This window comes from Penaeus japonicus, unplaced genomic scaffold, assembly GCF_977035675.1.
Source record: "Penaeus japonicus unplaced genomic scaffold, GWHDUDI00000001_assembly GWHDUDI00000010, whole genome shotgun sequence".
Lineage (NCBI taxonomy): Eukaryota > Metazoa > Arthropoda > Malacostraca > Decapoda > Penaeidae > Penaeus > Penaeus japonicus.
Window position 1 is genome coordinate 6,896,975 of NW_028234412.1, and position 27,500 is coordinate 6,924,474.

Here is a 27,500-nt window from a genome sequence, read left to right on the forward strand (position 1 = left end):
AACTGCAACTAGAGACACTAAGCTAGGATACTTAATTAATGTAAATACATTACATCGGACTTATGTATTCTGACAAAACAAAGTGATTGGTAACTTACGTCTGTTATACGCTGGACTTCTTTTCTCTTCATGTTCTCCATGCGTTCTTGTTCTTTTCTCGCCACTTCTGCCTTCCTGGCATCCTCCTCGCGTTTCTTCTGAGCTTGGAATTCTGCTTCAATCTGAAATGAAATCATCAGATGAGAAGCACATCAGAACTTCCCTTTGACTGAAAATTGCAGTTTAACATAAAGAGTAAACAAAGAAAAGGATGAGATAAAAATAAAATAAGAAATAAAATAGGAGAATAGAATCAATAATACACTGACAAACACTAACCATTGTGAACCTCTTGATCGGTTCAAGTTTATCTTCCTGAGCATCAATGGTCTTGAGGAAGTCGTCATGGCGGCGAATCAGCTCCTCCACCTCAATGATGGAGTCTCCCATCTGGTCATCTCGCACAACAGACTCACGAGACTCTATCCAGGCCTCAAACACCTGGGTGTCTCTTAGGAAGACCTTGTTAAATAAGAAAGGAAAAGTTAGCATCAAGCTTGGCTATATTAACCCAATGCCGCCGGCCGCCGGCCACAGACGGCGATTATATAATATGATAGCACGGGTGCCGTCATACGCCGTCAATGATATAATTGATTTAGGCCTAAGCGTTCGAGAGCCCCGGCATTGACGCCATAAAAGACGAAACGGCCCGGCGGGAATGGGTTAAGGGAACGAAAGTCAGCATAGGTATATAAATGTCAAAGAAAACATATCAAATCTAATTTCATTTTTCAGTTGCATGTTTTATCATTTTCATTATCATTATAATATTCCTACATCACTTGAGTAAACCAAGAACATTTACCCTCAAATCGTGGTTGCGTTCGTAGATGGAGCTTCTCATCTGCCACGTGTCCAGCAATAGCTTCCTTCTGGCCTCCAAAGTTGCAATCTTCTCTGATATCTCTTCTCCCATGAAGTGGCCTTGGTCAATGAGCGCATTACCCGCAGCACTGAATTTCTCAAAGGCATCAGCACGTGCATCAATTTCCGTCTTGTATTCCTTGTGCCTGGAGATGATAGCCTCAGCACCTGGCACATCCTTTGGCAATTCTGGCGCGGTTATCTTGGCGAGAATCTCATTCAGCCAAGCCCTGTTGAAAGAAAGGTTAGCATCAAAATATTCTAAATTTTCCTTATTACGCATTAACATTTTGTATTGATATCTTACATCTCAAAATTCTAATTCACCTCAACCCATCACCTTAAGGTAAATCTCTATCTTTTATCTTTTTTTTTCAATCATCAAATATCTCAATACTTACATCAGTTCCCTGTAATCATCAAAGTATGACTGCAGCTTCTCAGCCTGGTACAGCTTGTCTTTACGCTGGGCTGACTTATCCAGGAGGTCATTCCATGCTTCAACTGTCTCTTCGTGCTTCACTGAGATGTGTTCTCTCGCATCTGGGAACAGATCGGCCAATCGCTTTGCTTCTTCGACAACAGATTCCACCTGAGAATATGTTCAAAAGAATGTTTAAACACTTTTACATAAAAAACTATAGATGATACAAAATGTATTGAAAAAAAAAAAATTTACACCAACCCGAGGATACTTCATAGTCTATAACCTTGCATTAATCCTATAACTACAACATAATTCTTATGATATCCATACAGTTTGTGAAGAGTATACAAATTTTAAAAGATACATAAAAGAAAATTAAATCACACCTGTTCTTTCACAGCAGCCAAATCTCTCTCAAAGCCTTGGTGTCTTCTTGCCAAACCTTGAATGGTCTCCAAGTCATGGCCATAATCTTCAGAGGATATGAATGCATCCTTTTCCGCAATCCAGCTGATGGTCTCGTCAGCATTGCGATCAAATACGTGAACCTGAAATGAACATTACATATCTTTTATCCATTTATATTTTTTTCTATTTTTTGTTTATTCTTTAAAAGAAAAAAAAAATCAGACAAATGAAGAACAAAAAATTCAAATTTGGTTCCCTGTGTATAATTGCAAATCTCTACATACATCCCATCCCAGCCTGGTGATACATCTCACATACCTGCTTAGCTCCAGCGAGGGCCTCTTGTCTTGCATTTGACAGTTCTTTCAGGTCATCCCACAGCTGTTGTAACTCATCCACCTGAAATAGTTTGAAATAAATCCATTTCATTTCTTTTTTCTTCATGCAAAGCAATTCCAAAATACAAAAATATTATTATCATTATAAATCTAAAACTTGGTAATATTCTAAAACTTGCAGCTGTTCCATTGAAAGATCTAAACAATATGCCAAACAGCAACAGTAACAACCAACAACATATAAAAGGAGATCTCGCCCTCCACTGCATCCTTACTTTTTCCTGGATCTTTGATGGCTCTGGATGTCCTTCATCAATGAGCACTTTAGCTTTTTCTTTGATTATCACCAGCTTCTCCTCATTAACATTCAAGGCTGTGAGGAATGACTCAAACTTCTGGATCAGGATCTCAACGTGCTCTACATCCCTGCCATAGTCCTCACTTGCCGCTATCGCCATCTGGTCGTTGAGCCACTCCCCTACCTCGTCACTCTCACGCAGGAAACGGAACAGCTTTCCACTGTCCTCTAGTCGCTTGGCTCTCTTCTCTCGCAATATTTTCATTTCAGCATATTGTTCATTCACTTGGGTCTGCAAAGGGAGAGAAATGGATCAAAATTCTATCTCAGCACTAAGATTCTTGTAAACATTATATGAATTTACAAAATATTCATCACAGAGAAGGAAGAAAAATATCCATTTTAATCTTGTATTCTTTCTTCTTCTATTATTTTAACTACAAATGAGAATTTACAAAATCCTCTATATATGGAAAGGTATTGGAAAGTTCCTATTACACTTACCATTTTCTTAGTGATATTTTCACTGTCAAAATGTCTTCTCTCCGTAAGTTTTACACACAGGACAGATAGCTTTTCTACAGTGGTCTTGAAACTATCAAGATCTCTTGCAACATTGTCTAGTTTCTTGATCAGAGCTCCAACCGAGGTCTCGTCTTTCCCGAAATCTTGGGAGACAACCAATGGTCTCTTTTCTCGCATCCAGGCTTCAGCTTCATTAACCTCAGAATAGAACTGCAGAGAAAAAGTAAAAGATGATATGAAATTCTATGCATTTTATATACGAATATCAAATTTTCCAAACAAAGCATACTAATATTCCAAAGAAAAAAAATAATAATTAGGGCAGTAAAGATTAAATATGTTTCCTTACCATCTGAGACTCCACTGCATCTAAGAGTCGGAGTCTTCTCACACTTGCTGTGTCCTTCAGATGGGACAGCTGTGTCTGCAGCTGCTTCATCTTCTCTTCGATTTCTGATGATGCAAAGTGGCCAGAACGGATCATCTGCTGCGATCGACTATTTACACTGTTGATGACTGGTTCATGTGACTGGATCTCTGCTTCCAGGGCCTAAAACAAGATAAGTAGAGGCTTTAAGTCTTTGCACAATATTATATTTAATCATTATGTTTATAGCATCTCAATTAGTATTTACTTACACATGGGAGATAATTCTTCAGTATCTTATTCTTTACTTATTCAACTGAAATCAATAAAAGGCAAAACAGTTTCCTGTATTTTCAGAAATACTTTACACCTAACCTTACAAAAAAAAATATATCAAAAAATTATCTTTACCTGGTGCTTCTTCTGGAGGTTCTGCACAGCTGTCAAGGAGGAGCCAAGGTCCTGGCTTGAGGCAAGAGGTTCCTTTTCTGCCACCCACAAGAGCTCATCCTCGATGTCTCGAAGGAGTTGCTGGAGCAGGAGGGCATCCTCAAGGTTCTCATGGCGAATGTGTACTGGCTCATGTAAGGAGTTGTATCTGGACGGAAAATGATGAAATTTGCATGTTCAATACAATTCACTAAATATTCAGTTACCTTTAAGCTTCAATAGTAAGCAGGAAAGTAAGCTACCTCTTGGTGAAAATTTTCCTTTATATTGTATCAGTAGGTGAAAATGACAAAATATACCTCTTTGTGACTGCTTCAACCCTCTCGGTGATCTCTTCGCTCATGAAATGTTTGGCAACGGCAAATGACTGGGCCACTTCCTTTGCCTGGTCCACTTCACTCTGATGTGAAGCAATATCGTTCTCCAGCTGCTGATGCTTCTTCAGCAGGCTCTGGACCGACGTCAGGTCTCGACCATGGTCTTCTGACTGTAGCTGTGTCTCCACATCATCCATCCAGGATTCAAGATCATCCAAGGTGCGGTTGAAAAGGAGGGCCTAGAAGAAAATGATACATAATATATGAAAACACAATGTATAAGCACAAAATTTTTATATATATAACTTTTAATTAGAGATTCAGCTAGATGTTTTGAAATGTAAATCACTCATACATAACCATGTCACTCTACTTACTTGGTATGCCTCATTCAGCCTATCCTTCTTGAGCTGTGACGAGTCCTGAAGTTGTTTCCACAGCGAATCCAAACCATCCAATCGTGCTTGAATTTCTTGCTCGGCATAGTGGCCATTGGATATCAGGCCCTCACCTATTTATAAAGCAGAAAATCAATAAACTGTCTGACTTCAAATACTTTTTCTTTTCTCTTACATTACTTTTTGTTGCACAATATCAATTAGAGAAATGATACATATCCTCAGAAAAATAAAACTTCTGATAATCAGAGTTAATAGTTTTTTCCTGTCTTGATTTCTTCAACAAATAACAAAACTACATTAATCATTTCATGACAAGTAAACAAAATCAAGCCCCTCACCTTCCTGAGATACAGCAGTGACACGACCTGAGTTGGCAAGAACTTCGGCCTCAAATGCCCCGTGCTTCTGAATCTTTGACTGCAGGTTGGTGGGGTCTCGGTAGCTCTCATCGCACGCAACCTGCAGCTTCTCCGAGATCCAACCTTCAACCTCGTAGATGTTCCTCAGGAACTGCTGCAGTGACTTGGATTCCTTCAGCTTCAGCCTCCTCTGGTGTGCTGCCTCCTTCAGGCTGTCCCTCTTGGCAGTCACAACATCAAGGCGCCTGCGGATGCCATCACTGTCGTAGTGCTCATTTTTAAGCAGCTCCTTGGCGAAGATCTCCAGTTGCTCGATCTTGTTGCCTTGTGCCTCAAAGGTCTTCTCGAAGCTCTCATGTTTCTTGATCAGCACTTCTACAGATGCCATGGAATCCTGAAAGAGAAAAAAAGGTTGCAATTAAAGAGATGTCACAAAATGTTAATCTTTGTAGAAAAATGTTCAAAATATGTCTCATTTCAAACCTTAATGAAAGAAAAGATGCAATGCATGATTGTTGTTTCTATAACAAAAAAAGGCAATAACCAAAATTAGGGTAATAATGTTAATGATAATAAATGTAACAATAACAACAATAATAATAATGATAAGACTAATAAAAAATAAAAAAAATAATGATAATAATAATGATTGATAATAATAACATTAATAATAATAATAATAATAATAATATCAATAATAGTAATATCAATAATAGTAATAATAACAATAATAATAATAATAATAACAACAACAATAATAATAATGATAATGATAACAGCAAGAACAAGAACAATCATAACAGTAACAATAAGAATCACATAAACAAAGATAATAATAACCCCTGTAATCATAAACTTACCTCATATATTGTATGTACAGTCTGTGGCATGTTAACGAAATAAAAAGACAAACAGGACATAAAGATCACAAACAAATAGAAAACAATAAAGTGTGGAGCTAAGAACAATGAAAGTACTAAGCCTTCTACTTAGAAGCAAAATTCACATCACTGAACCAAGATATAAACCTAACTCAGAATAAAGAGCACAAACATGTTATAGTAGGTGTCAATGTATTCTACATATGGCAAAATAAATATCTGTCTCATGAATTAGAAAGTAAGTTGGGAGAGAGCAGAGTATGAAGTAATGGTAACTTTCAAAATGCCATGAAATGTAATTAGAGGAAAATATTTCTTGTCAGCAATTAAAAATCTAATAACATATACTTGCCTATATCAACTGTGTGCTTTCTATCAGCAAAGGAGCTACAGCATGTGAATCATGGGGTAAAACACCCACTAAAAACAAGCTAACAATCGTCCCTTAGACAAATAACTAAAGCACACTAAAATGTCTATCAACTGCATGAATAATAGACACACTAATCTTTCCAACCCCCCCAAAAAGAGTAAAAAAGAAGAGAAAACAGATAAAATTCCAGTATGGCAAGATAGCGAGAAGGGCTTATTATATATCCTAAAAGATCGTTCTTTCTCGTCTTCCTCATCCCACACATGCAACATACCCCAAGATCATCATTGTTGAGGAAGGCCTCCTTGCTTGCCAGCCATGAGTTGGCTTGCTCACACATCTCCAGGAAGACTTGCAGCTGGTGAGCCTGAGATAATACTTTCTCACGCTCCGTCCAGAACACGGTGACCTGCAAATGGATATATTAAGTAGATGTGCACTTTTTTAGAGTGTATCTGATATCTTAAATTGTAGTTACACTATCTAAGCACTGATCTTTACTGAAGAAGAATTGTACCAATACATGGTATCTGTCGCAACTCATACTGTAGTTTCACGTACCTTGCTCTTCACTTCCTTCAGTGTTTCTAGGTTCACCTTGATTGACTCCTTTGCAAAATGATCATCTGCAATGAGCTTCTGGCCAAATTCTTGTAGAGCTTCAAATACTTCCTTTCGTCCATCAATCTCAGCCTTCTTCTCCTGATGGCTCTGGAGTAGCATCTCTGCCTCCGCTGTGTTGCTGGGCAGTGGAGAGGCATTCATACGACTAACGATGTCCTCTCCCCACTTTTCCAGCTCCCTTAGGTCAGCCTGGAACTTATGCAGAGTGTAGGACAGCGTGAGCTTCTCCTTACGGCCATAAGATCCATCGCAGAGTTTGGACCAAGCCTCCAGGACCTCAGCTTGCTTCTTATGGATGGGATCCTTCATATCTGGGTACTTCTTGGCCAGGTTGAAGGCAGCCTTTTCATGCTCCTTGATCTTCTTCTCAATGGCTGACATGTCACGGATGATGGTTTCCTGCTTCCTCTGGAGAGTCTCCACCTGGGTCAGGTCCTTCCCGGTGTCTTCATTGGCAAGGATCACAGCCTTCTCGCTGATGCGGTCCTTGGTGTCGTCCACGTCACGGTTGAAGGCATGGATCTCCAGAGCTCCAGCAAGTTCTGTGCGGTAGGCATCAATGGCACCCTTCAGTGCCTGCCACCTTGGATAAGAAAAGAAAAAGTTATTACATCATTACTGATAATAAATGTTTCAGAATCAAAAATATAAAAGAGAATGCTTGGTAGCAACACAACACAAAACTTCCATGACAATGAATGACTTACTTGTGATTCAGTTCATCTCTTCTCTGCTCCACAGCCTTGTTGTCACCACAGCCTTGTTTTATGATCTTATCTGCTAATCTATTGATGGTTGTGAACCTGGCATCATCAACACGCATGTCAGAGTCAACATCATCCAGCTTGCGGTGAAGTGCCATGCAGTGCTCGTAATCCTTACCAAGATCCCCTGCCTGGACCATCATTTCCTGAGGCAAAAAACAACATTAGCTATTTAATCAAGATAAAGTAGTCCCAATTTGACAACTTTTCTGGGAAACTTGTCTTACACTGTATGTCATAGGTGTCACAAAGAAAAGACACCTGACTCACCTTATCTCTGATCCAAGCATCAACCTTCTCCACCTGAGTGTTGAACTCGAGGATGTCCTGAGCCTCTTCTAGGCCTCTGGAGTGGTTCTCAGCATCAAGCACCAGCTGTGTCCACTTCTCTACAAGATGGTCTACCTCTTCCTTCACTTCAGCTGATGACTTGTGCTTCTTCTGCACAAGCATTGCACCTGTGAGAAGAATAAAAAATTAAGATATTTTTTTAAATTTTGCTATATTTCCTCAAGATGATATATAATACACATCTTTTCATCTACTTTAAACTTTTCTAAAATCTCTTACATCCATTTACAAATAATAAAAAATATCTGCTCACCAAACCCTTAAAACAATCACTACTTGACCTACCATTTTCCGTAATTTCCTTGATCCTTGACTCGTGTGCCTGCAGTTCTGCCATGAAGGCCTGGTGCTTCTGCAGCTTCTTGACCTTGTCCTCAAAGCTGGTGACATCCTTCGTGCGTGCTGCTTCCAGATGATTGACTTTCTCATCAATCCACATGTTGGCATCACCCACATCCCTGATGAACTGGGCATGAAGGAGGGCATCTCCTAGCTGTTGTTTCCGTGCCCTGTGGAGAAACATTAAAAAAACATTATTGAGATTCCACAAAAGCCAAAAAGAACTTAAACATAGTATCAAAGCCATCTTCCCCCAAATCTCACAAAAAAATTAAACATTTCTCACTTTGTGGCATCCTTGACGCGGGATCTTCTCAACACCACCTCATCGATGCGCTTCTTGATGTGCGGGGAGTCAAAGTGGTTCTGTTCAATGAGTTTCGATCCATGGTTCTTCAAGGTGTCCAGCTTCTCTTCTTGAGCATACACCAGCTTCTCAAAAGCATCATGTTTCTTAACCTGTGAGAAGATGATGAAAAAATATTATGCATTAATGATATGTAACAATATGGTCAATAATTCAGATCTATCACACATCACACTCACATTTGATTTGCTGAGCTTTGTATAGAATTTGCTATATCTGCTGAATTGACTTAGTGATGCAAAATAATAAACCAACAAATATTATAAACAAAATACCTATACCATAATCATTAACAACCCAAATACTGATCTTACAAACATAAAAATTAACCCTAAAAAAATAAAACAGCCAAGCATCATCCTTACCTGAGCATCCACCTGTTCAATCGTCGTTCCAAAGTCAGCTGTCGACAGAGCAGCTTCCTGAGTGCTACTGATGGTATCAAGTTGCTTCGCGTCTCTCAAGAAGAACTGGAGATCGATCAGCTGGTCTAGGTACACCTTCTTGTGCTGCCAGGCTGCATGCAATTGATTCCTTTCCTCTAGAACCTAGGAAGACATAAAAGGATGATATTTATAAATATTGTAATAAGGTGAATAGTATAAACATCTAAAATAACATGCTTTAAATCCTATCATATGAATAAATAAAGTATCATCATAAAAAAAGACAAGAAAAAAATTACCTTGTTCACTCTCTCTTCCACCTCAGAGCTAGCATAGTGTCTGTCCTCCACCATGATACGTCCAGCCTCAACCACTTTGCTGAACACATCTTCGCGGGCCTCAATCTCAGCCTTGATCCTCTCGTGCTCAGTCTTCAGGCCCTGAGCGCTAGCGGCATCACGCACCTTCTCCTGTGCCTTCATCGTTGCGCGCAAATCACTTGACCAGTTGATCAAATTGCGAGACTGTTGGAAGTGAAGACCTTATTTAGTAAGTGAAGACCTTATTAAAATTAATAGAAATACAACTGTGAGATATTCCTTCCACATTGAAAAAAATCAATCAATAAAATGGGCACTTTGCTTTTCCTTACATCTGCCAAGAATCTCTGAAGGTCTGCTGCAGCATGGAGCTCCTCCTTCCTCCTTGAGGCTTTCTCTTGGAGGGTGTTCCAGTTATCAATTACAAGTCTTTGCTGTTCAGCAATGTGTTCAGCATTGCTGCCTGGGTAGGCTGCCTGGAGTCTTGCTGAGTCGTCCACCAGTACCTGGAGAAACAATGATATAGTTCTATTATCTACAAGATTGGTGCAAAAAATTAGATTTTCATATTATTTGTACGTACACACACACACACACACACACACACACACACACACACACACACACACACACACACACACACACACACACACACACACACACACACACACACACACACACACACACACACACACACACACACACACACACACACACACACACACACACACACACACACACACACACACACACATATATATATTGGGATGCCATAATAACACATGAAAAAACTAATCAAATTTTCTTAGATCATAAATCTGTTATTGAATATATTGCTTGTTTTAAAAGCAAGTAAGAAAGAAAAGAGTGACAAGGACAAAAAAACAAAAAAAAAACAAAGACCATACCTGCAACTGTGCTTCCAATGCCACCAGGTCATTCTCAAAACCTTCATGCTTCCTGAGCAGTGACTGGACTGAGTTCACATCACGACCCAGATCCTCAGGGATGGACTTGAATTTCTCTTGGATCCTCGCCAGCGCCTCTGCCACATCGCGGTTGAAGCGGTGGATCTCCCCAGCAGCTTCCAGTTTCTGGTCTCTAGCCTCGATATTCTCCAAGAGGCTATTCCAAGCCACCCTAAAACACCATCAACATTGTTTTGACATGCTGGTCAATATGTTTTTTTGTTGTTGTTGTTTCTTTACTGGTTTTGTTTTTTTTACTTTTGGGATATTTCATGCATGGGTATATACAGTGCATATGGTGCTACACACTTTTTGCATTTATGCTGAGGTACCTAAGTTAACTGTTTACTAATATTTACTTTTTTAGTCTAAATACAGAAATACTCAAGCAATTGTACTTAGAAACCTACATTAAATCATACAAAATATACACATATGCTGAAAAGATCTCAGGCATTATATTCTACATTACCATATTGATTTACAATCATACAAAATACTTGACAAATCTTAACAAAAAACTTTTAATCAACTTTAGCATCATACTTTAAATCCACATTACATTCTAAAAACCCTAGACCAACAAACAAAGGAAACAGAAAGAAGTATCCACAAGAGGGCCGCGTGTCGTGACCTTACCGAACTTTCTTGTGGTACGCAGTCACTTGGATGGCCGGGTCCTGGCTTTTAGTAGGAGAAGAAGCCGGGCTTCCCTTACTGTTAGCAAGAAGGGCACAGACAAGTTAGTCCATAAAGTCCTAAGAAATCCCCCAAGAGTTACCATGACGGTACAAAAAGAAAAGAAAACGAGGGGAAAACCTTAACCAGTTAGTAGAATCCCTATTTTCTACCAAATAAAACATAATACGAAAAAACAATAAAAGAATAAATACATGAAAAGTCTCATAACAGTTCAAGAACCAAATCCAACCCAATACTTGTAAAACATACGTTATACTATTTACTTTCTTTTTTTTCAACTTCATACGGGAGTACAAACTGCTCTAGTGTTAACATTACATTAACGACTTAGTGAGAGACATGGTAATCAATGCTGTGCCATGATCATGAAAATCCTTAATGAAATATCATCTGAACTTGTAGATGCTTGCAATTAATATCTTTTTACAAAAAGGACATACTTCTTCCTTCATGTCCTGATTTAAATGAACTTTATTGCTAATATTTAATGATTAGCAAAGCCCTTTACTGTCTTCTATTGGATCAAGTCACAGACTGATTAATCACATTGGTAAATAAGTTCTCACATGTACATTTACATAAAGTAAAATATTAAATACATTTGATTAGCAAAAAATTATAGTTAAACAAGTTAAACAACTGGATTCATGCAACATGCATGACTGTTGATGTAATCTGAATAAGTGAGATTAAAATAAAGACATGTCAGGCAAAAATTAATTTCCATGCAAAATCATGCACAGTATTAGAAGACTTACATGTGCATATCATTCACTGTGTACTACATTGTGACATTCTAATTATACATACATAAAACACCTACTTTACTTACCCAGTGGATGCTTCCCCACATGCTATACTACATAGCCTTATCAATTCACACCTCACATTGAATCTAATTCATATATCCAATACTGACACAAGAGTAAATGCACAAGAAAACATATTCAAAGATATGCATGACTAAGAAATAGGAGTACAGCAAAAACTCTTCATTTCATCATGCAGTGACAAACTTGACCTCTGAACAACAAAAAGATCCTTTTGCATTCAGTACGACTCATGCAAAACATCAATATATGAACCATACAACACTGAACATTTCCAGAAAAATGTATCTACCTGAGTTGCTCCTGCTTTCGTTCAATCTCTGCAGCATAAGGACTCTCATTTGCAATAAGTTTCTTGGCAAGTTCTTCACACTGGTTGAAACGTTCTGAGCCAGCTTCAACACGGTGCTTGAAATCATCAAACTTTGCTTGCAGAAGCTGTAGAGGAGATAATTTATTTTAATAGAAGTGCATTTATGTCCCTTAAGTTGAAAAATCTTGGTGGAATCTACATCTAAATAAAGACACTGGTATAAAAATTATGTAGTTAATAATAATTTAACTAATGTGATAAATATCTTAAAAACACTCAAAACAAAGCCTCAATAATTACTAAATGTGGACTCACATTTCTGAGTAAATCTATTGAAATTTCAATAAATTTGTCATCTAGTATTATAATCCCATTCAGCCTTAAATTCTAATCTACAGTACATACCAACAGATGTTCATAATCTTGTCCAAAGTCCTCTGATGTTGCTGTCTGCATCTGCTCTGCAATCCACTTCTCCAAGTCCTCGGCTTCGCGGAAATATTCATGACGATACATTGATTCCATGAGTTTTTGTCTGAGATGAGCTGACAGCTTCTGCAGGTCTCTCAGATCTTGATTCAACATCTGACAAAATCATAGATTAATGGTTAATGAACTGTAAAAGAATACACAAGGTATCCATTCTCATAACATTAGTTTCGTAATAACCAAGTTTATGCAAACAAAGTAAGAAAGAAATCGTAGACAAACAGATCCATAGTATTACCTGTTGCCTGTCCTTGATCAGCTTGGACTCTGGGTGACTAGATTTAATCATCTGGTCTGCCACTGTGCCCATCTCCTTCACAATTCCACTGTAGGTATCAATTTCCAGCTCCAGACCCTGTGAAAGTTAGAAAAATAGATATAGAAATAGAGTAAATCTATGCAAATAGAGTAAAGGACATGACCTTTCCTAAACTGTAAATAAACATGCCTAAAGAAAACAGTTAATCTATTGAAAATATTTAAAATAATGACACTGAGTACATAAGCCACAAACAATAAATCTGACATCCCTCATTAAGTCCACTCACCTTGTGTTTTGCTAGGAGCTTGCGAGCCACGTCCTCATCCTTGCCATAGTCTTTGGTCTGGAGGATGTTGCGTTTCTCGTTCATCCAGGTCTCGATCTCGCCCACCTCAAAGAAGTACTGCTGTGCCTTGTGGTTCAGCTCCAGCTTCCTCTGACGCTCGCTGGCTTCAGCAAGTAAGTCGTCCCAAGCCTCCTGGAGCTCAGCACACCTCTTGTTGATCTATTTTCATGGAGAAGAGGGGGTTGAGGGCAATTGCAATTATTAATTAATTGTAAATAGATGAGAAAGAAATATGTGGAATGAAAAAGTCCTGCCGAAAGCTAATCAATGATGAAAATTTAAACAAAATAGACAAAATAACTGCATAAGCAAAATACATACCATCTTATTCTCAGGATGTTTATCCTCTTGCAGCTTCACACCCTTTGCAAGGGTCTTGTTAATCTGTGGTTGATGGCCCTGGATTTCTGCTGTCAGCTTTGCGTGTTTCTTGTTCAGGTTCTGGGCTTCATGTAAGTTTTGTCCCAATACCTGAATGTAAAATACATTGCTCAAATATCATTGGTCAAAAGAAAAAGAAAAGTGAAGAAAGTGAAAAATAGAAAAATAAAGAAAAAAATATACATTACACATATGTGTGTGTATGTGTGTGTGTGTGTGTGTGTGTGTAAATATATATATATATATATATATATATATATATATATATATATATATATATATATATATATATGCATGCATGCATGCATGCATGCATGTATGAATGTGAATGTGAATGTGTATGTGTATGTGTATGTGTATGTGTGCGTGTGCATGTGTGTCTGTGTGTGCGAGTGTGTGTGTGTGTGCGTGTGCGTGTGCGTGTGTGTGTGTCTGTGTGTCTGTGTGTCTATGTGTATCTGTGTGTATCTATGTGTGTCTATGTGTGCGTGTGCGTGTGCGTGTGCGTGTGCATGTGAGTCTGTGTGTGCGAGTGTGTGTGCATGTGCGTGTGTGTGTGTCTGTGTGTATCTGTGTGTGTCTATGTGTGCGTGTGCGTGTGCGTGTGCGTGTGCGTGTGCGTGTGCATGTGTGTCTGTGTGTGCGAGTGTGTGTGCGTGTGCGTGTGTCTGTGTGTGTCTATGTGTATCTGTGTGTATCTGTGTGTGTCTATGTGTGCGTGTGTGCGTGTGTGTGTGTCTGTGCGTGTGTGTGTGTCTATGTGTGTGTCTGCGTCTGCGTGTGTGTGTGTGTGTGTGTGTGTGTGTGTGTGTGTGTGTGTGTGTGTGTGTGTGTGTGTGTGTGTGTGTGTGTGTGTGTGTGTGTGTGCGCGCGCGTGTGTGTGTGCGTGTGCGTGTGTGTGTGTGTGCGCGTCTGTGTGCGTGTGCGTGTGCGTGTGCGTGTGCGTGTGCGTGTGCGTGTGCGTGTGCGTGTGCGTGTGCGTGTTCGTGTTCGTGTTCGTGTTCGTGTGCGTGTGCGTGTGCGTGTGCGTGTGTGTCTGTAAATAACACCAAAGCAGCTACACTACTAACCGTAGACGTGGCGAGAGGCATGTGTTCCTTAATCCACTGCATTTCAGCATCGAGCTCGAAGTTGAACTCGTGCCACCTCAGGGATTCCTCCAGAGCGGCACGGCGTCGAGCAGCTGGATCCTGTGGGAAAATAAATCTAGAATTAGTTTCCTCCTTTCTTGTAATCAAAAAGAGAATAAAAGTAAATGCTATTTACAATAAAATATTAACAAGAACAGATAAAATAATGCTGAATGCTCCATGAATGCGAAAAGAATGGTTTTCATTTTAACCTTTATTAAAATCCCTGCCTAATAATATGTAATATCCTCTTTTATCCATGGATTTGAAAAAAAAATAACATTCATAACCGTATATATACATCTATAACTGCATCCATACTTTCCCAATACACTACTAAGAATGACATTACCTTCAGTGTCTCAAATCTCTTCTTGGCAGATGCGCACGCCTGCTCAATGTTATCTGCATCGAAGTGTCCCTCTTGGACCATCTGATCTCCTGTAGCGCACATATCCGAGATCTTCCTGTCCATGTTGTTCATCTCGTTCTCCAGGTTCTGCTGGTTGTTGAGCAGGTCCTTGCACGAGCGCAAGTCATTCCCAACGTCCTTATTGTTGAGGGCGTTCTCCAGGGCATCCAGAGCCTTCCCAGTTTCCTCTAGGTCCTTGTTGTATATGTGCTGGCTGTTGGCCTGACGGAGCTTCATGCCCTTGTCCTCCGTCTTGCTGCACAGGTCCTTCCACTTCTGATTGAGATCGTCTAGCGTCTTGTGGATGTCATCCGACTGGTAGTGCTTGAGGCCGATCAGGTCTTGGCCGGTCTTATTTAGGCGGCGCAACTGGCCCTCGTTGGCATGGAGCTCCCTCTCGAAGGCTTCATGTTTCTGCAGCTTACGTTCAAGGTTGCTCAAATCTCTGTAGGATTCATCATCTGCCAGTTTCTTCTTATCGGTCATCCATTTGTCGAAGTCGTCAGAGTCTGCCTTGAACTGCTGATAGGCCATTGAGCCATTCAGTTGCTCTCGCCGAGCCAAAGCACGTTCCTTGACAGCAGCTCGCCTGCCATGCACCTGTGGGAATACATAATAAATGAATTACACATACAATGATATTTTACCTCAATTACCATTATGTTTCCATTGCAGGCATACAAATGGAAACAAAAATGGGCTAATAATATAAAAATGTATATACTGCTATGTATCAAGTTGAGCATTTTAGCAGTTATCAAAAAAAAAAGACAAATGATTTCTCGTTTCGCCTACCTGATCTCTGCGATCATTTATGTACTTGGCATCGTAATGTTCGGCAGCAATGAGCTTGTCTGCCATCTCGCTGAATACTCGCAACCTTTCGTCTTGAGCCATCAAGGTGTTCTCAAAGTCATCATGTCGTTTCAAGAGCGCCTCCACGTCATCCAAGGTACTCTGCGTAAGTCGCATGGATTATTTATCACAGTTATATAAAAGCCGCAAATATATGTGCAACTGATCTTATCCATAAATAACTATTAATAAATATCAACTCACCCCAAGATCTTTGTAGTCAAGGAAGGTCTCATGGGAGCTTGTGGCGGCATCAATCTGGTCAGCCTCCCTGTTGAAGAGCTGGAGGTCCATGCACTGCCGGAGCCAGTCACCCTTCTCCTGCCAGCCACGGTGGATTGCTCTTTGTTCTTCTCCAAGCAGAGCCATCTGTGTTAAAAAAAATGTTGCAAGCTCATGTCAATCACAGGAATCTGCTATTTGCCATTTGAACTTGGTTGAGGAAGTATGAAGAAAATATTTATATATTCTACTCAATATGTATGGAGCCAGGCTTTCTGATGGTAAAAAAAGAACAAGGAACATTATGTACCACACAGCGGGTACATTACAAGATATATTACGTACTGCATATATTACTAAATATACAAACCTTTTCTTTCACTTCACTGAAGTCTGGGTTTCTCTTGAGGAGCTTCTCTCCAAGTTGGCCAAGCTCATTGAATTCGTCCTGGTGAGCCCTGATGTCATCTCCAAGGTCCTGGTGGCTCTTCAGCAAGTGTTCTGCAGTTGTTACATCGCGTGCTGGCTCATCGGAGTTGAGGGCGTTTTTAACATCACCCACCCAATTCAGCAAGCTCTGTGGAAGTAGAAAAAGCAAATGTAAAATATTTATTTCTGATATGTTGCATATTCTGTAATGACAGTTGCTCCTGCCATACTGAGATTTTTCATCAAGACAGAATAGGGGTTTGCACACACCTTGGCAGAGTTGAGGAAGATCTGTTGACCCACAGCCTCTTCCAGACGGTTTCTCCGCTCCAGAGCTTTTCCTTTAAGTTGTCCCCAATACTGCTGGATTTCCTCCTGTCGGTCCTCTACAGCATGCCTCTCGCGGGGGTATGAAGCCTTCACTGAATCGGCGAGAAGGTTAACTCGGCGCACCTGGAGAGGAAATCACAATGTGGAAATAATGTTAGTGTATGTTAGTCTCAAACATCAAATTGTTGATATTTAGTTATTGAGTAAATTACTTAGTTCATGACAAAAAAAATCTACACACTTAATACCAGTTATACTAAAATTTTAATTGTGTTTAATTATGATAAATTACCTTTTCTTCTACTGGCGCCAGTTCTCTCTCTAACTGGTCATGCTTTCGCTGAAGAGACTGCACTGTCTTTAAGTCTCGTCCCAGTTCATCTGTGTCTAGCTTCTCCATTTTCTCAACCATCCAGTCCCTGGTCTCGTCGCACGTGCGGTGGAAGAGCTCCACGCTCGAGGCGCCCTCCAGACTACGCTCCTTTTGCTGCTTGAGGCGGTTGAGATGAGCCCATTGGTCCTGGATCTGCTTGTGGCGGTTCTTGATCTTCTCCAGCTGGCTGTGACCTGAAGCCACAAAGTCCTTCACCATCTTGTCAATGATTTCGATCCTGCGACTTGCTGCCGATAGATCTGTCAGGAACTGCTCGAACTTCTTCTTGGCGGCATCGACTGTGTCGTCCTTGTCGTCCAACTTGAGGAGCTTTTCCTTCTCTCTCATCCACAGCTCGAAGCCATGGCACTCACTAAAGAAGGAGAAGAGCTTGATGGACTCCTCCAGGTAGAGGTGGCGCTTTTGCGCAAGGTCGCATAGTTGGTTGTAGGAAGAGTTGATCAACTGCAGGCGCTTCTCGACCGTTTCCGGCTCCTCCACTGCCTTCTTGTTTCGAGCTGAAAACAAATACGAGGAATATTAAAAAACGACCATGACTAACTGCAGAAACAATCAATAAATCAATATCTAAAACATCCAACACAAAACAATATATGAAAGATCTACAACAAAACTTACGAGGTGCCTTGGGCTTCCTCTTCTTGACCTTCACAGTCTGTTTCACCATCTTGGTTTTGGCCACCATCTTCTTCTTCGGAACACGCACTTCCTTCTTGACGTGGACGTTGATCTTCTTGGGTTGGCCTTCTCGCACATAGTTGGCTGGCACGAAGCCCTCATCTCCGTTGGCCTTCCTCACGTTCCACCAATCGTCATTAGTTTTGTTCAACAGGAACAAGACCTGCAGGAGGAACCATGGATTGGAAGTTACTCTAATGATCAGAAAGTGAAGAGCAAAGATTTCTGAAGAAAGATATGTAATATAAAGATTCTAAAATATCTGCATACAAATCCTAACTAAATAAAACACCACATACATACGGAAAAGCACTTCAAAACAACAATAATAAAAATACCGATAAAGCTAACAACAACCAACACTAACCTCTCGCTTGGTCATGTGCATGCCTTGACCCTCGAAGTCGTACCTAGCGACCACCGTAGGCACTTCCCTCATTTCCATGACCGTCGCTTCCTCCACTTCGTCAACCACTTCCTCCACCATGATGTCCTGAGGTACCATCTTCACCTCATCGACCCACTCGAACTCTTCTTCGTCCTCTGCCGGGATGTTCTGTTGCTGGGACGTGATCTGCCGGGAGAAATGGATGCATTAGTACTTATAATTCTAGACGTAGGTAATAGACGTTTTATATGGTCGACAGAGGGAAAATACGAGTTTGTTTGGTGTGCCACTAGTTACTGGACAAAGGTATATTACAGCACCGTCAGAATTTATGTGGATATCACATCTACATCCCATTCTATCACGTTTGAAAGTCTTCTTTGGTAAAAGAAAAAAAATGAATCTTTACTATTTCTGCTTTCAGATCATTGTAAAATATAAAACAAGGTAAAATGTTGTATAAAACACTATTATGTACAATTGTTTTTCTTAACTTGTAAAACAATAAATGTAGTAAGATATTACAAATATTTAATAGTAAAATGCTTTAGTAAAATGCTCTCTATAAAAGACTACGACCCAGACACTAAACCAGATCACCTAGCAACCATCCACCGACCGGACAAAATACCCCAACGTACATTCAGGGAGGAAATGCCGGACTTGATGAGCTTCTGTCCTTGGGCGTTGACAGCCTTGATGTCCCCATCGTAGGCCTTGATCTCCTCCTCCATGCGCATGTGCAGCTGCAGGAGGGCCATGCCGCTGGGTTCGTCCTCACCGTAGTCCTTGGATTGGCAGAGGGGCAGCTTCTCCTTGATCCAGGATTCCACTTCGTTGGCGTCGGCGTTGAACTGGGGAAAGAGAACATTTTGTGCTGTGAGGAAATACGTTATATATATCTTTTGTAATGAAAAATATAGCAAGATAATACAGGTCGTTCAAACTAGTATTCAACACATAGATGTCTTTCTGGAAGAAAAAAAAATAATAAATAACGTGAACAGCCAAATACTGCCACATCATCCACCCTCAACCATCCAGCTAGTCTCCCCTCCTCTCTTACCGAGCAAGCCTCCGCTGCGTCCTCCAGCTGCCTCCTCCTCTCGGCTGCGTGGTGCTCCAGGCCCTTCCACTTCTCCTTGAGGGCGGCGATGCGTTCGCTGATGGCCTTGGCCTCGGGGTGGTCAGCCTTGAGCATAGCCTCACCCGAACGCATGATCTTCTCTGACTTGGGGCGTCGGGCTCGCATCTCGTCCTCGAGGGCCTGGTTGAGGGCGAAAGGGTAGTTGTTTCTGATTACGAGGTCTATTCTGTGGTCTTGTTTCATTGTTGATCTTTGGTATTTCTCAAATGTGTGTCAGATTATTCGCCGTGTTACTGTAACATGAGCTTAAAAGAAAAAGTATTAATGACGAAAATAATGAAAATAAGCATATATATCTATATACAAGATGAAACCAAACATAGCATGCACAAAACTAAAACAAAACTACAGATATAAAATATCCTCTTAAAATAGGGATAAGAAAAAAAAAAACATATACTGAGATTAGACACCTTATCTATTCAGACATATATGCAAACAAAGTACCAAAATCTAGCATCCTTTTTCTCAAATGAAAAACAACTATGCATATGGTGACATTGTAGATATAAATTAAAAAAGAAACAACAACATGCAAGTGAATAAGGTATATGTGAATGGACATGCACTACACATCCAGAGGTCAACATTACCTTCAGATACACAGCTTCCTGGTACGGTGTAAGGGTACGGTGAGTAGCAGTGTTAATGCAGTGTTACACCACAGTAGCAGAGGGGGAAGGGGAGGGGGGTAGAGATACCATGAGAAAAGAAAGCCATCATGTTCATCAGGCAAAATATGCAGCGGGTATAAATCTCGCACGGGGAGGCTATGCTACAGGTGGTACTGGATTGTCCCCATACGTGTCATGCACAAGAGATAAGGGTAAGGCTTGTGTTAAGGAAACTGAAGGAAATCAGTTTTGTGTGTTCAGTAATCATACAGTGGTGGAAATGTTACTCATATCTGCAAGAAAAAGTCCCATGGAAATATTTACATTAAGAAGTGTAGAATGCATTCTATCTTTCGCCACACTTACAGAAAAAAATACTGTATATACATATTAAGAAATTTAGTGCATTAAAAAGTGTTATATATAACTGATGTCACACACACACACACACACACACACACACACACACACACACACACACACACACACACACACACACACACACACACACACACACACACACACACACACACACACACACACACACACACACACACACACACACACACACACACACACACATGTACACACACACACACACACACATGTACACACACACACACACACACACACACACACACACACACACACACACACACACACACACACACACACACACACACACACACACACACACACACACACACACACACACACACACACACACACACATGTACACACACACGCACGCACGCACGCACGCATGCACGCACACACAGACGCATGCACACACAAATGTATTTATAGGCATGCAATAATTACAGGCTACACCCGAACCAACACTTACAAAGTAGATAATAACAAAACATTATTGAGTAACTAGACGCTGAAAAAGAATCCTCACAATTCTATGAACCCCATTGTCCTTTAAGGAAGAAAGTCATGCAATGTGTAAACAAACTATCATACTGTTATACGAGTTTAAACTATGCAGGTCTCAAACAAATACATGTCTAATATGCACTTAAAATACAATGAGAAGTGCATGACGTTTACATGGTATGAAAAGCTGGCTTATCAAGCGTGATCTGTTTTTTTCCTAGTCGTGGTTATTAAAATAATATTTCTGGAAATTCTACCAAACTTAAAAGTCACAGATTAGCTGTAATGAGAGCAAATCTAACCAGCTTTAAATACGCATAACAACTTCCTACTTCTGAGGAAAAGGAAGGAGCCAAACTTGACTCCCGCTACCTTGTGCTTCTGCTGCAGCGACAGGACGGCCCTGATGTCCTTGGCAGTGACGCCCGCCTGACAGATCCTCTGCTTCTCGATGACCCAAGCTTCCTCCTCCTCCATGTCGACCTCGAACTGGAACAGATCCCGAGCCTCCTCGAGCCTCGCCCTGCGCTCGGCCGCCTTCTTGAGGAGGGCCTCGTGCCCTTTGTTGAGTTCCTGGAGTCTCTTCTGGAGGACGGGTGCGTCCTTGTGTCCCGTGCTGATGAAGGCCTCGCCCTGCTTGTTCAGCCTCTTGATCGTCTCTCCCATCGAGTGCACCTGCGACTCCATCAGCGCGTGCTTCTGCAGCAGGTCCTCCACTGCCAGCAAGTGACGACCAACATCGTCAGAGCAGAAGCTCACCTGCAGACGGAAAGTAGTTTCCATTAAAGACTCAATTTGCAATTAAATGACAAAAATATGCAGGTCAAAATTCAAAATCAGTTTTGCCTGTGTGTCATGGGAAACAGGAAACTCACCTCCAATTCTCGGATGGACGCGGTGATGGTGTCCACTTCCCTCATGATTGCCACGAGGTCGCAGCAGTTCTGGAGGTGAAGCTTGTGCTTGTTGAGCAGATCCAACAACTCACTCCACTTCTTCAGGATGTCCTTTTCCTTCTTTCTAATGGCGTCCTTCCCACGGTAATTCTCAGCGTCCAATTCGTCAGCCATTTTGGTGAGATCTTCAAATCTCTCTTGCTGCAAATAAAAAACACAATAATGATGACAATCCCTAAAGACTGAGGAAACGTAACTACAGTATCTCTCGATTAATGTACTATTGTGAGTCAATACCTAGAAAATACTAGAAAAAGGTAAATAAGATGACAGTTGACATTAATGACACTTACCCGAGCCAATATATCAGCGCTGATAGCTTCGTGTTTCTTGACAGTGGCTTCCACCTGAGCCAGGTTGCTACCGTAACGGGGGTCACTCAGCACCTGGATCATCTCCTCCAGGTATCCCCTTCGAAGCACGCTCTGTAAAGCATTGTTATTGCAATTAGGACACCTGCATCTATAGCAGCCTTGTGTAATTAACTACTTAGTACACTACATGACTCCTGCTAGATTAGTTTATATTACACAATACCGATCCTAACAAATTGCAAAGCAAACTCTTTCTGCCCCATACCTTCTTGTCAAATTTGTAAGCCAGTTGTTCCAGCCTCTCCTGCCTGAGCAGCTCCTCCCTCAGAGCGACCTCCCTGTGGTGCTCGGCCTTCTCCAGCCTGTTCCACTCGCGTTCGATGTCGTGGACCATCTGGCCTTCCTTCGGGGTGTACGCAGGTTGGTTCAGAGCCTTCAGACTCGCGTTGATGGAGAAGAAGAGGGCCTCGATCTCGCTCCTTTCCTTGTACCTGGAAAATGAAGGAAAGGGAGGTTTAGCTTCCAGTGCTGATCGAGTTTGAACTCTTCGTCTTTATTGCACAGTGATTTTTTTTTTTCGATGCGTCATGTCACTCCACCCCTGTCACTAGTTCCACACAAACACCACCGTCATGTCACTCCACCCCTGTCACTAGTTCTACACAAACGCCGCCGTCATGTCACTCCACCCCTGTCACTAGTTCTACACAAACACCGCCGTCATGTCACTCCACCCCTGTCACGAGTTCCACACAAACACCGCCGTCATGTCACTCCACCCTGTCACTAGTTCTACACAAACGCCGCCGTCATGTCACTCCACCCCTGTCACTAGTTCCACACAAACACCGCCGTCATGTCACTCCACCCGTCACTAGTTCTACACAAACGCCGCCGTCATGTCACTCCACCCCTGTCACTAGTTCTACACAAACACCACCGTCATGTCACTCCACCCCTGTCACTAGTTCCACACAAACACCGCCGTCATGTCACTCCACCCCTGTCACTAGTTCCACACAAACACCGCCGTCATGTCACTCCACCCCTGTCACGAGTTCCACACAAACACCGCCGCCATGTTCCCTCGCCGCACTTACTTGGGAGGCTTCTCCTCCGTCCTGTACTGTTTGAACTGCAACAGCAACTTCTGGATGCCGTCTAGCGAGTTGGGGAATTCCCTGCTGTCCAACTCCACGATCTTCATGAGGATCCACTCCAACAGCGTGGTGGTGATCTTCTCGTACTTCATCTTGCTGTCGTCTACGTCCTTCATCTGGTTCATGATCTGTACGGAAAGGAGAAAGCATTTGGTGTTGATGATGCTGCTAAGGATACCTCGCCTCTATTCCCATATATCATTTGTCTTGAGAAATTCCCAAGTCTATGTTATCCAAGTATAGTTACCGGGAATGAGATAAAGACGCATTGCAGTCAACGACAACAATAGCAACGATGCTTATGACAATACTATCAATAAAACACTACAATAAGTAGTACGAAGTGTATATATACTTACATTGGCAATTCTCTTGGAGCCCTTCAGTTCATTCTTCATGCGGGCGAAGGTGTGGTAGTACGAAGCCACGTATGTAATGATCGACTTCTCATCGGGTTTGTTGGTGTCCACATCTAGGGAAAAGTTGGGAAAAAAAGTTGTTTTAAAAAGATACAAGAATAAATCCACCACCATTACTAACATCAACTAAAATAACAAAATAACTCAACCAATAATCATACATAAAAAAAATCACACCTCAACACGAGAGTCTAAACCAAATCCATATCAATTCCAGACTCACTCACCTTCAGCATCCAGGATCTTGGCGATGCCCAACTCGTCGTGGGCAACGTTGAAGGCATTGTTGAGGTTTTGAATGTGGTTCTTCGCCACCAGGCTGTTGTAGTCGATGATGTCCGGCCGGTGGGCGTGGATGAGAGCGTTGAAGCCCAGGCCGTCTCTCCATGACCCTGAGGGGGGGGGAGGGGAGCGAAGACAATGTTAAAGTCTAGTCTTTTACTATGAAATATATTTCTATTAAAACATTTGTATAGGTTTGCTGTTGATATCTATTTTCATTTGATGACTGCTATATTTTAAGCTCGCTTCTAGGACCTTCCATATTTCGACTAATCATAAGTGAAAACATCCTCTCACGAACTTTGAAACTTCTCACACTTTTTTCACCATCCAACATTTTTAATCAACAGCACCCACCCCTCCCATACAGAACAAGTGAATGCGAAACCCAAGGTCCATAATTCCAGACAAGCCTAGAAAATAAACCGAAGATTGAACGCCTAATACGTCCAGCCCATATACCTTAATGAATCCAAAATCTAATCCTCAAGTGAATTCATATTAAAAACCTAGAGACCCTAAACATGAAACCCTATATAACATGCAGTCTCAAACCGAAGTGAATCAAGATTTAAACCCCAAAACGAACCCAGATGTCGAACCCTAAACAAACCCAGATGTTGAACCCCAAACGAACCTAGCTTCAGAACCGCAAACGAACCCAGTTTTTTTTTTTTAACTTACGCGAAAAGTCTTCAATGTTGACGCCTCTGTAGCCGGCGGTCTTCCTCTGGCACCAAAGAAGCAGGGCATCTTTGGCGGATTTCTTCTCGCTGCTTTCGTTCTCCTCGTCCTGAAAGCAAGGCAAGGCGTTGGTCAATAGCCATTCGGGAACGGAAGGAGAAGAGGAAGGCTAGAGGGAGATTATATATAGGAAGGTCAGGAGATAATTGGAAGGCTAAGAGATAATAGGAAGGACGGAAGTCAGGAGGATTTGCCGAGTACACTTTGACAAACTTAAATACTGTACTCAAAGAAATCACAATGACAAACTGTACATGCAATTTTGCATCTGAAGGCGTACTTTCATTTCATTTTTTTCAAATTTCTCATTACCATTTGTTGGAAAGACAGACTGATGAAACACATGATATTAACGTGGCCAAAATGCTAAGCATATTCAGAACAATTCAAATAAAGAAACACAAATTTAAGAAGGAAGTAAATGTGAACATTTAAGAGATTAGAAAATGTAGGATCGGATGAAATACAAAACAATTAAATATTACTTTCTAGATGAAGGATACAGGCGAAAAAAAAATCAAAATGAAGATAAAAAAACACACCTCCGATGTTAAAAATAGTGAGAAAAACACAATAACCTGAGAGCGACGAAAGGAACAAAAGAAGAACACGATGCGCGACGGAACAGAAAGCCAGCACACGCGACCTACGACCAACAGACAACCTACAACGAATTACAAAACACGGCGAAACGCACACCACGCGCCTATGCAAGGGAAAGTGACTAAAGCAAAGCGCAGAATGCAGGGATCAGGTAGCCTGGCGAGGCAGGAGGACTGAAGGGGGCCCAGAAGGGGGGGGGGGGGCACTGAACAGAGCGGGCGCGTCGCTCCACCGGTAGAGCATGGCGAACCTGGTCAAGACGCCACCAGACATTACCTGTCTTCGGAGTTCCTCCCTCCTTCCCTCCCTCCCTTCCTTCCTCCTTCCCTCCCACCCTTCCTCCCTCCATTCCCTTCCGTATCTGGTCTCCGTTTCCCCCATTCCGTTTCCTTGTTACTTTATCTTTCTATTTCTCTTTTTCCTATTCTTTCCTTCTGCTGTGTCTCTTAATGTTTCGTTTCCTTTTCTTGACTCTCTCTCATTTCTTTTTCCCCTTCCTTTCCTTTCGTCTCCTCTTGCTCCCTACCTTTCACTTTCTTTCCCTCTCTCTCATTCCCCTTCTTTTTTTATTTTTACTTATACTTCCCCTTCCTCTACCTCTTTCTTTTCTTTCCTCTCTCTCTTCCTTCCTTCTCTCGCACCCCCTTTCCCTTTTCATTTCTCCTACTCCATTTCGTTTTCCCGCTTCTCTTCCATTCCTTTCCATTCTCCCCCCTTTCCCTCTCCCTCTCCCTTCTCCCCCTTCCGACATTCATAAAGAAACACATGTACAAACATGCATATGTAGAGAGGTGGGTGGAGACCGTTGGTGGGTGTGTACATAGATCATTAAAACATCGTTAGACTCTGTCTTCTGTCCTTTCTCCTCCTTTCCCCCCTCCCTCCCCTTCTCTCCCCCCTTCCTACCCTGCCTCTCTTTCCTCCCTTTCCTCTCCTACCCTGCCTGCCTCTACTCCCTTCCCCTTACTTGCCTGCCCCCCTCCCTTCTCCGTCCTTCCCTACCTGCCTCTCCTCCCTTCCCCTTCCTTCCCTGCCCCCCCCCCTCCCTTCCCCTTCCTTCCAACTTACCCCATCCCCGTCCTCCCTCCCTCTTCCCCTTTACCTCCCTTACCTTTCTCTTGCTCTTCTAGGTTCCCCTTCCTCCTATCCTTCCTTCTCTCACTTACTCCCCCCCTCGCTCTCCCTACCTTCCTCTTCCTCTCCCCCCTCCCTCCCTTCTCTTCCAACCTGACCAGGACGACTCGCCGCTCTAGGTCTTCGTTATTTTGAAGATTTAATGGTGCCTTCAACGCTCCCCGACTGTCTTCCTGTCTTCCTGTCTTACTGACTTCTTGACTTCCTGTCTTCCTGACATCCTGACTTCCCGTCTACCCGCCTGCCAGCCTGTACGCACACGCACAAATGCACATACGCGTATTCCTTTAGAAACAAACAAACAAACAAACATGCTACCTGGAGGAAACGAATACTGACACGTGTCATGAGATCATCCGCTCATGCTCATACTGACTAATTGGGAGGAGGAGGAGGAGGAGGAGGAGGAGGAGGAGGAGAAGGAGGAGGAGGAGGAGGAGGAGGAGGAGGAGGAGGAGGGGCTGGGAAGGAGAAGGAGGAGGAAAATAAGAATAAGACGAAGAAGAAAAACAAGAAGAGAAAAAAATCAGGAAAAAGACGAAAAAACACCATGAAAAGAGAAAAACAATAATACAAGAAAACGCAGAAAGTGAAGAAAAAAAAGAGAAGACAATATCACAAGAAAACGCAGGACGCCAAGAAAAAAAAAAGAAAAAATAAATAAATAAAAAAAAAGCTCGTATCCCCTTCTTCTCCCATAGGCCTACTCACCACATCAATCTCGATCTCCTGAATTTGGAATCGCAGAATAATGGTCCAGATGAGGCCGAGAATCAGGCGTGGATTTCCGTCTACGATGTCCTCGGCGCCGATGCTCTCTAAGCGGACCTGTTCGGTAAAAGAAGGTGGTCGTTA

At 41.8% G+C, this 27,500-nt stretch overlaps 1 protein-coding gene across 45 annotated transcripts in view; it reads right to left on the reverse strand.

Moving 5' to 3' along the window:
- kst (spectrin beta chain, non-erythrocytic 5 kst) overlaps nt 1–27,500 on the reverse strand; it is a 286,833-nt gene that overhangs the window by 19,212 nt on the left and 240,121 nt on the right. For 38 of the 45 annotated variants that reach the window (XR_015191305.1, XR_015191304.1, XR_015191302.1 and 35 more), the window contains exons 4-53: nt 27,357–27,473; nt 24,849–24,957; nt 24,110–24,274; nt 23,823–23,935; nt 23,404–23,591; nt 22,569–22,794; nt 22,283–22,414; nt 21,909–22,130; nt 21,406–21,792; nt 20,131–20,148; nt 19,457–19,657; nt 19,032–19,244; nt 18,370–18,576; nt 17,943–18,165; nt 17,223–17,821; nt 16,871–17,053; nt 16,542–16,748; nt 16,154–16,318; nt 15,890–16,051; nt 15,035–15,694; nt 14,623–14,742; nt 13,493–13,642; nt 13,112–13,330; nt 12,802–12,918; nt 12,480–12,659; nt 12,054–12,199; nt 10,869–10,946; nt 10,170–10,401; nt 9,594–9,767; nt 9,241–9,465; nt 8,921–9,103; nt 8,475–8,647; nt 8,135–8,358; nt 7,769–7,956; nt 7,442–7,644; nt 6,672–7,317; nt 6,385–6,519; nt 4,836–5,250; nt 4,474–4,607; nt 4,079–4,335; nt 3,741–3,927; nt 3,312–3,512; nt 2,942–3,172; nt 2,415–2,729; nt 2,120–2,200; nt 1,780–1,941; nt 1,368–1,558; nt 908–1,196; nt 379–561; nt 99–221 (exon numbers count right to left, since the gene is read on the reverse strand). Coding sequence is in view for 38 of the 45 variants with exons in the window: in XM_086540544.1 (XP_086396670.1) it covers nt 99–221; nt 379–561; nt 908–1,196; nt 1,368–1,558; nt 1,780–1,941; nt 2,120–2,200; nt 2,415–2,729; nt 2,942–3,172; nt 3,312–3,512; nt 3,741–3,927; nt 4,079–4,335; nt 4,474–4,607; nt 4,836–5,250; nt 6,385–6,519; nt 6,672–7,317; nt 7,442–7,644; nt 7,769–7,956; nt 8,135–8,358; nt 8,475–8,647; nt 8,921–9,103; nt 9,241–9,465; nt 9,594–9,767; nt 10,170–10,401; nt 10,869–10,946; nt 12,054–12,199; nt 12,480–12,659; nt 12,802–12,918; nt 13,112–13,330; nt 13,493–13,642; nt 14,623–14,742; nt 15,035–15,694; nt 15,890–16,051; nt 16,154–16,318; nt 16,542–16,748; nt 16,871–17,053; nt 17,223–17,821; nt 17,943–18,165; nt 18,370–18,576; nt 19,032–19,244; nt 19,457–19,657; nt 20,131–20,148; nt 21,406–21,792; nt 21,909–22,130; nt 22,283–22,414; nt 22,569–22,794; nt 23,404–23,591; nt 23,823–23,935; nt 24,110–24,274; nt 24,849–24,957; nt 27,357–27,473 (10,659 nt within the window). In the remaining 7 variants the exon portion in view is untranslated. The remainder of the gene's footprint in view (nt 1–98; nt 222–378; nt 562–907; nt 1,197–1,367; nt 1,559–1,779; nt 1,942–2,119; nt 2,201–2,414; nt 2,730–2,941; nt 3,173–3,311; nt 3,513–3,740; nt 3,928–4,078; nt 4,336–4,473; nt 4,608–4,835; nt 5,251–6,384; nt 6,520–6,671; nt 7,318–7,441; nt 7,645–7,768; nt 7,957–8,134; nt 8,359–8,474; nt 8,648–8,920; nt 9,104–9,240; nt 9,466–9,593; nt 9,768–10,169; nt 10,402–10,868; nt 10,947–12,053; nt 12,200–12,479; nt 12,660–12,801; nt 12,919–13,111; nt 13,331–13,492; nt 13,643–14,622; nt 14,743–15,034; nt 15,695–15,889; nt 16,052–16,153; nt 16,319–16,541; nt 16,749–16,870; nt 17,054–17,222; nt 17,822–17,942; nt 18,166–18,369; nt 18,577–19,031; nt 19,245–19,456; nt 19,658–20,130; nt 20,149–21,405; nt 21,793–21,908; nt 22,131–22,282; nt 22,415–22,568; nt 22,795–23,403; nt 23,592–23,822; nt 23,936–24,109; nt 24,275–24,848; nt 24,958–27,356; nt 27,474–27,500) is intronic. The other 7 variants (XM_086540551.1, XM_086540547.1, XM_086540548.1 and 4 more) reach the window with 3 other exon arrangements.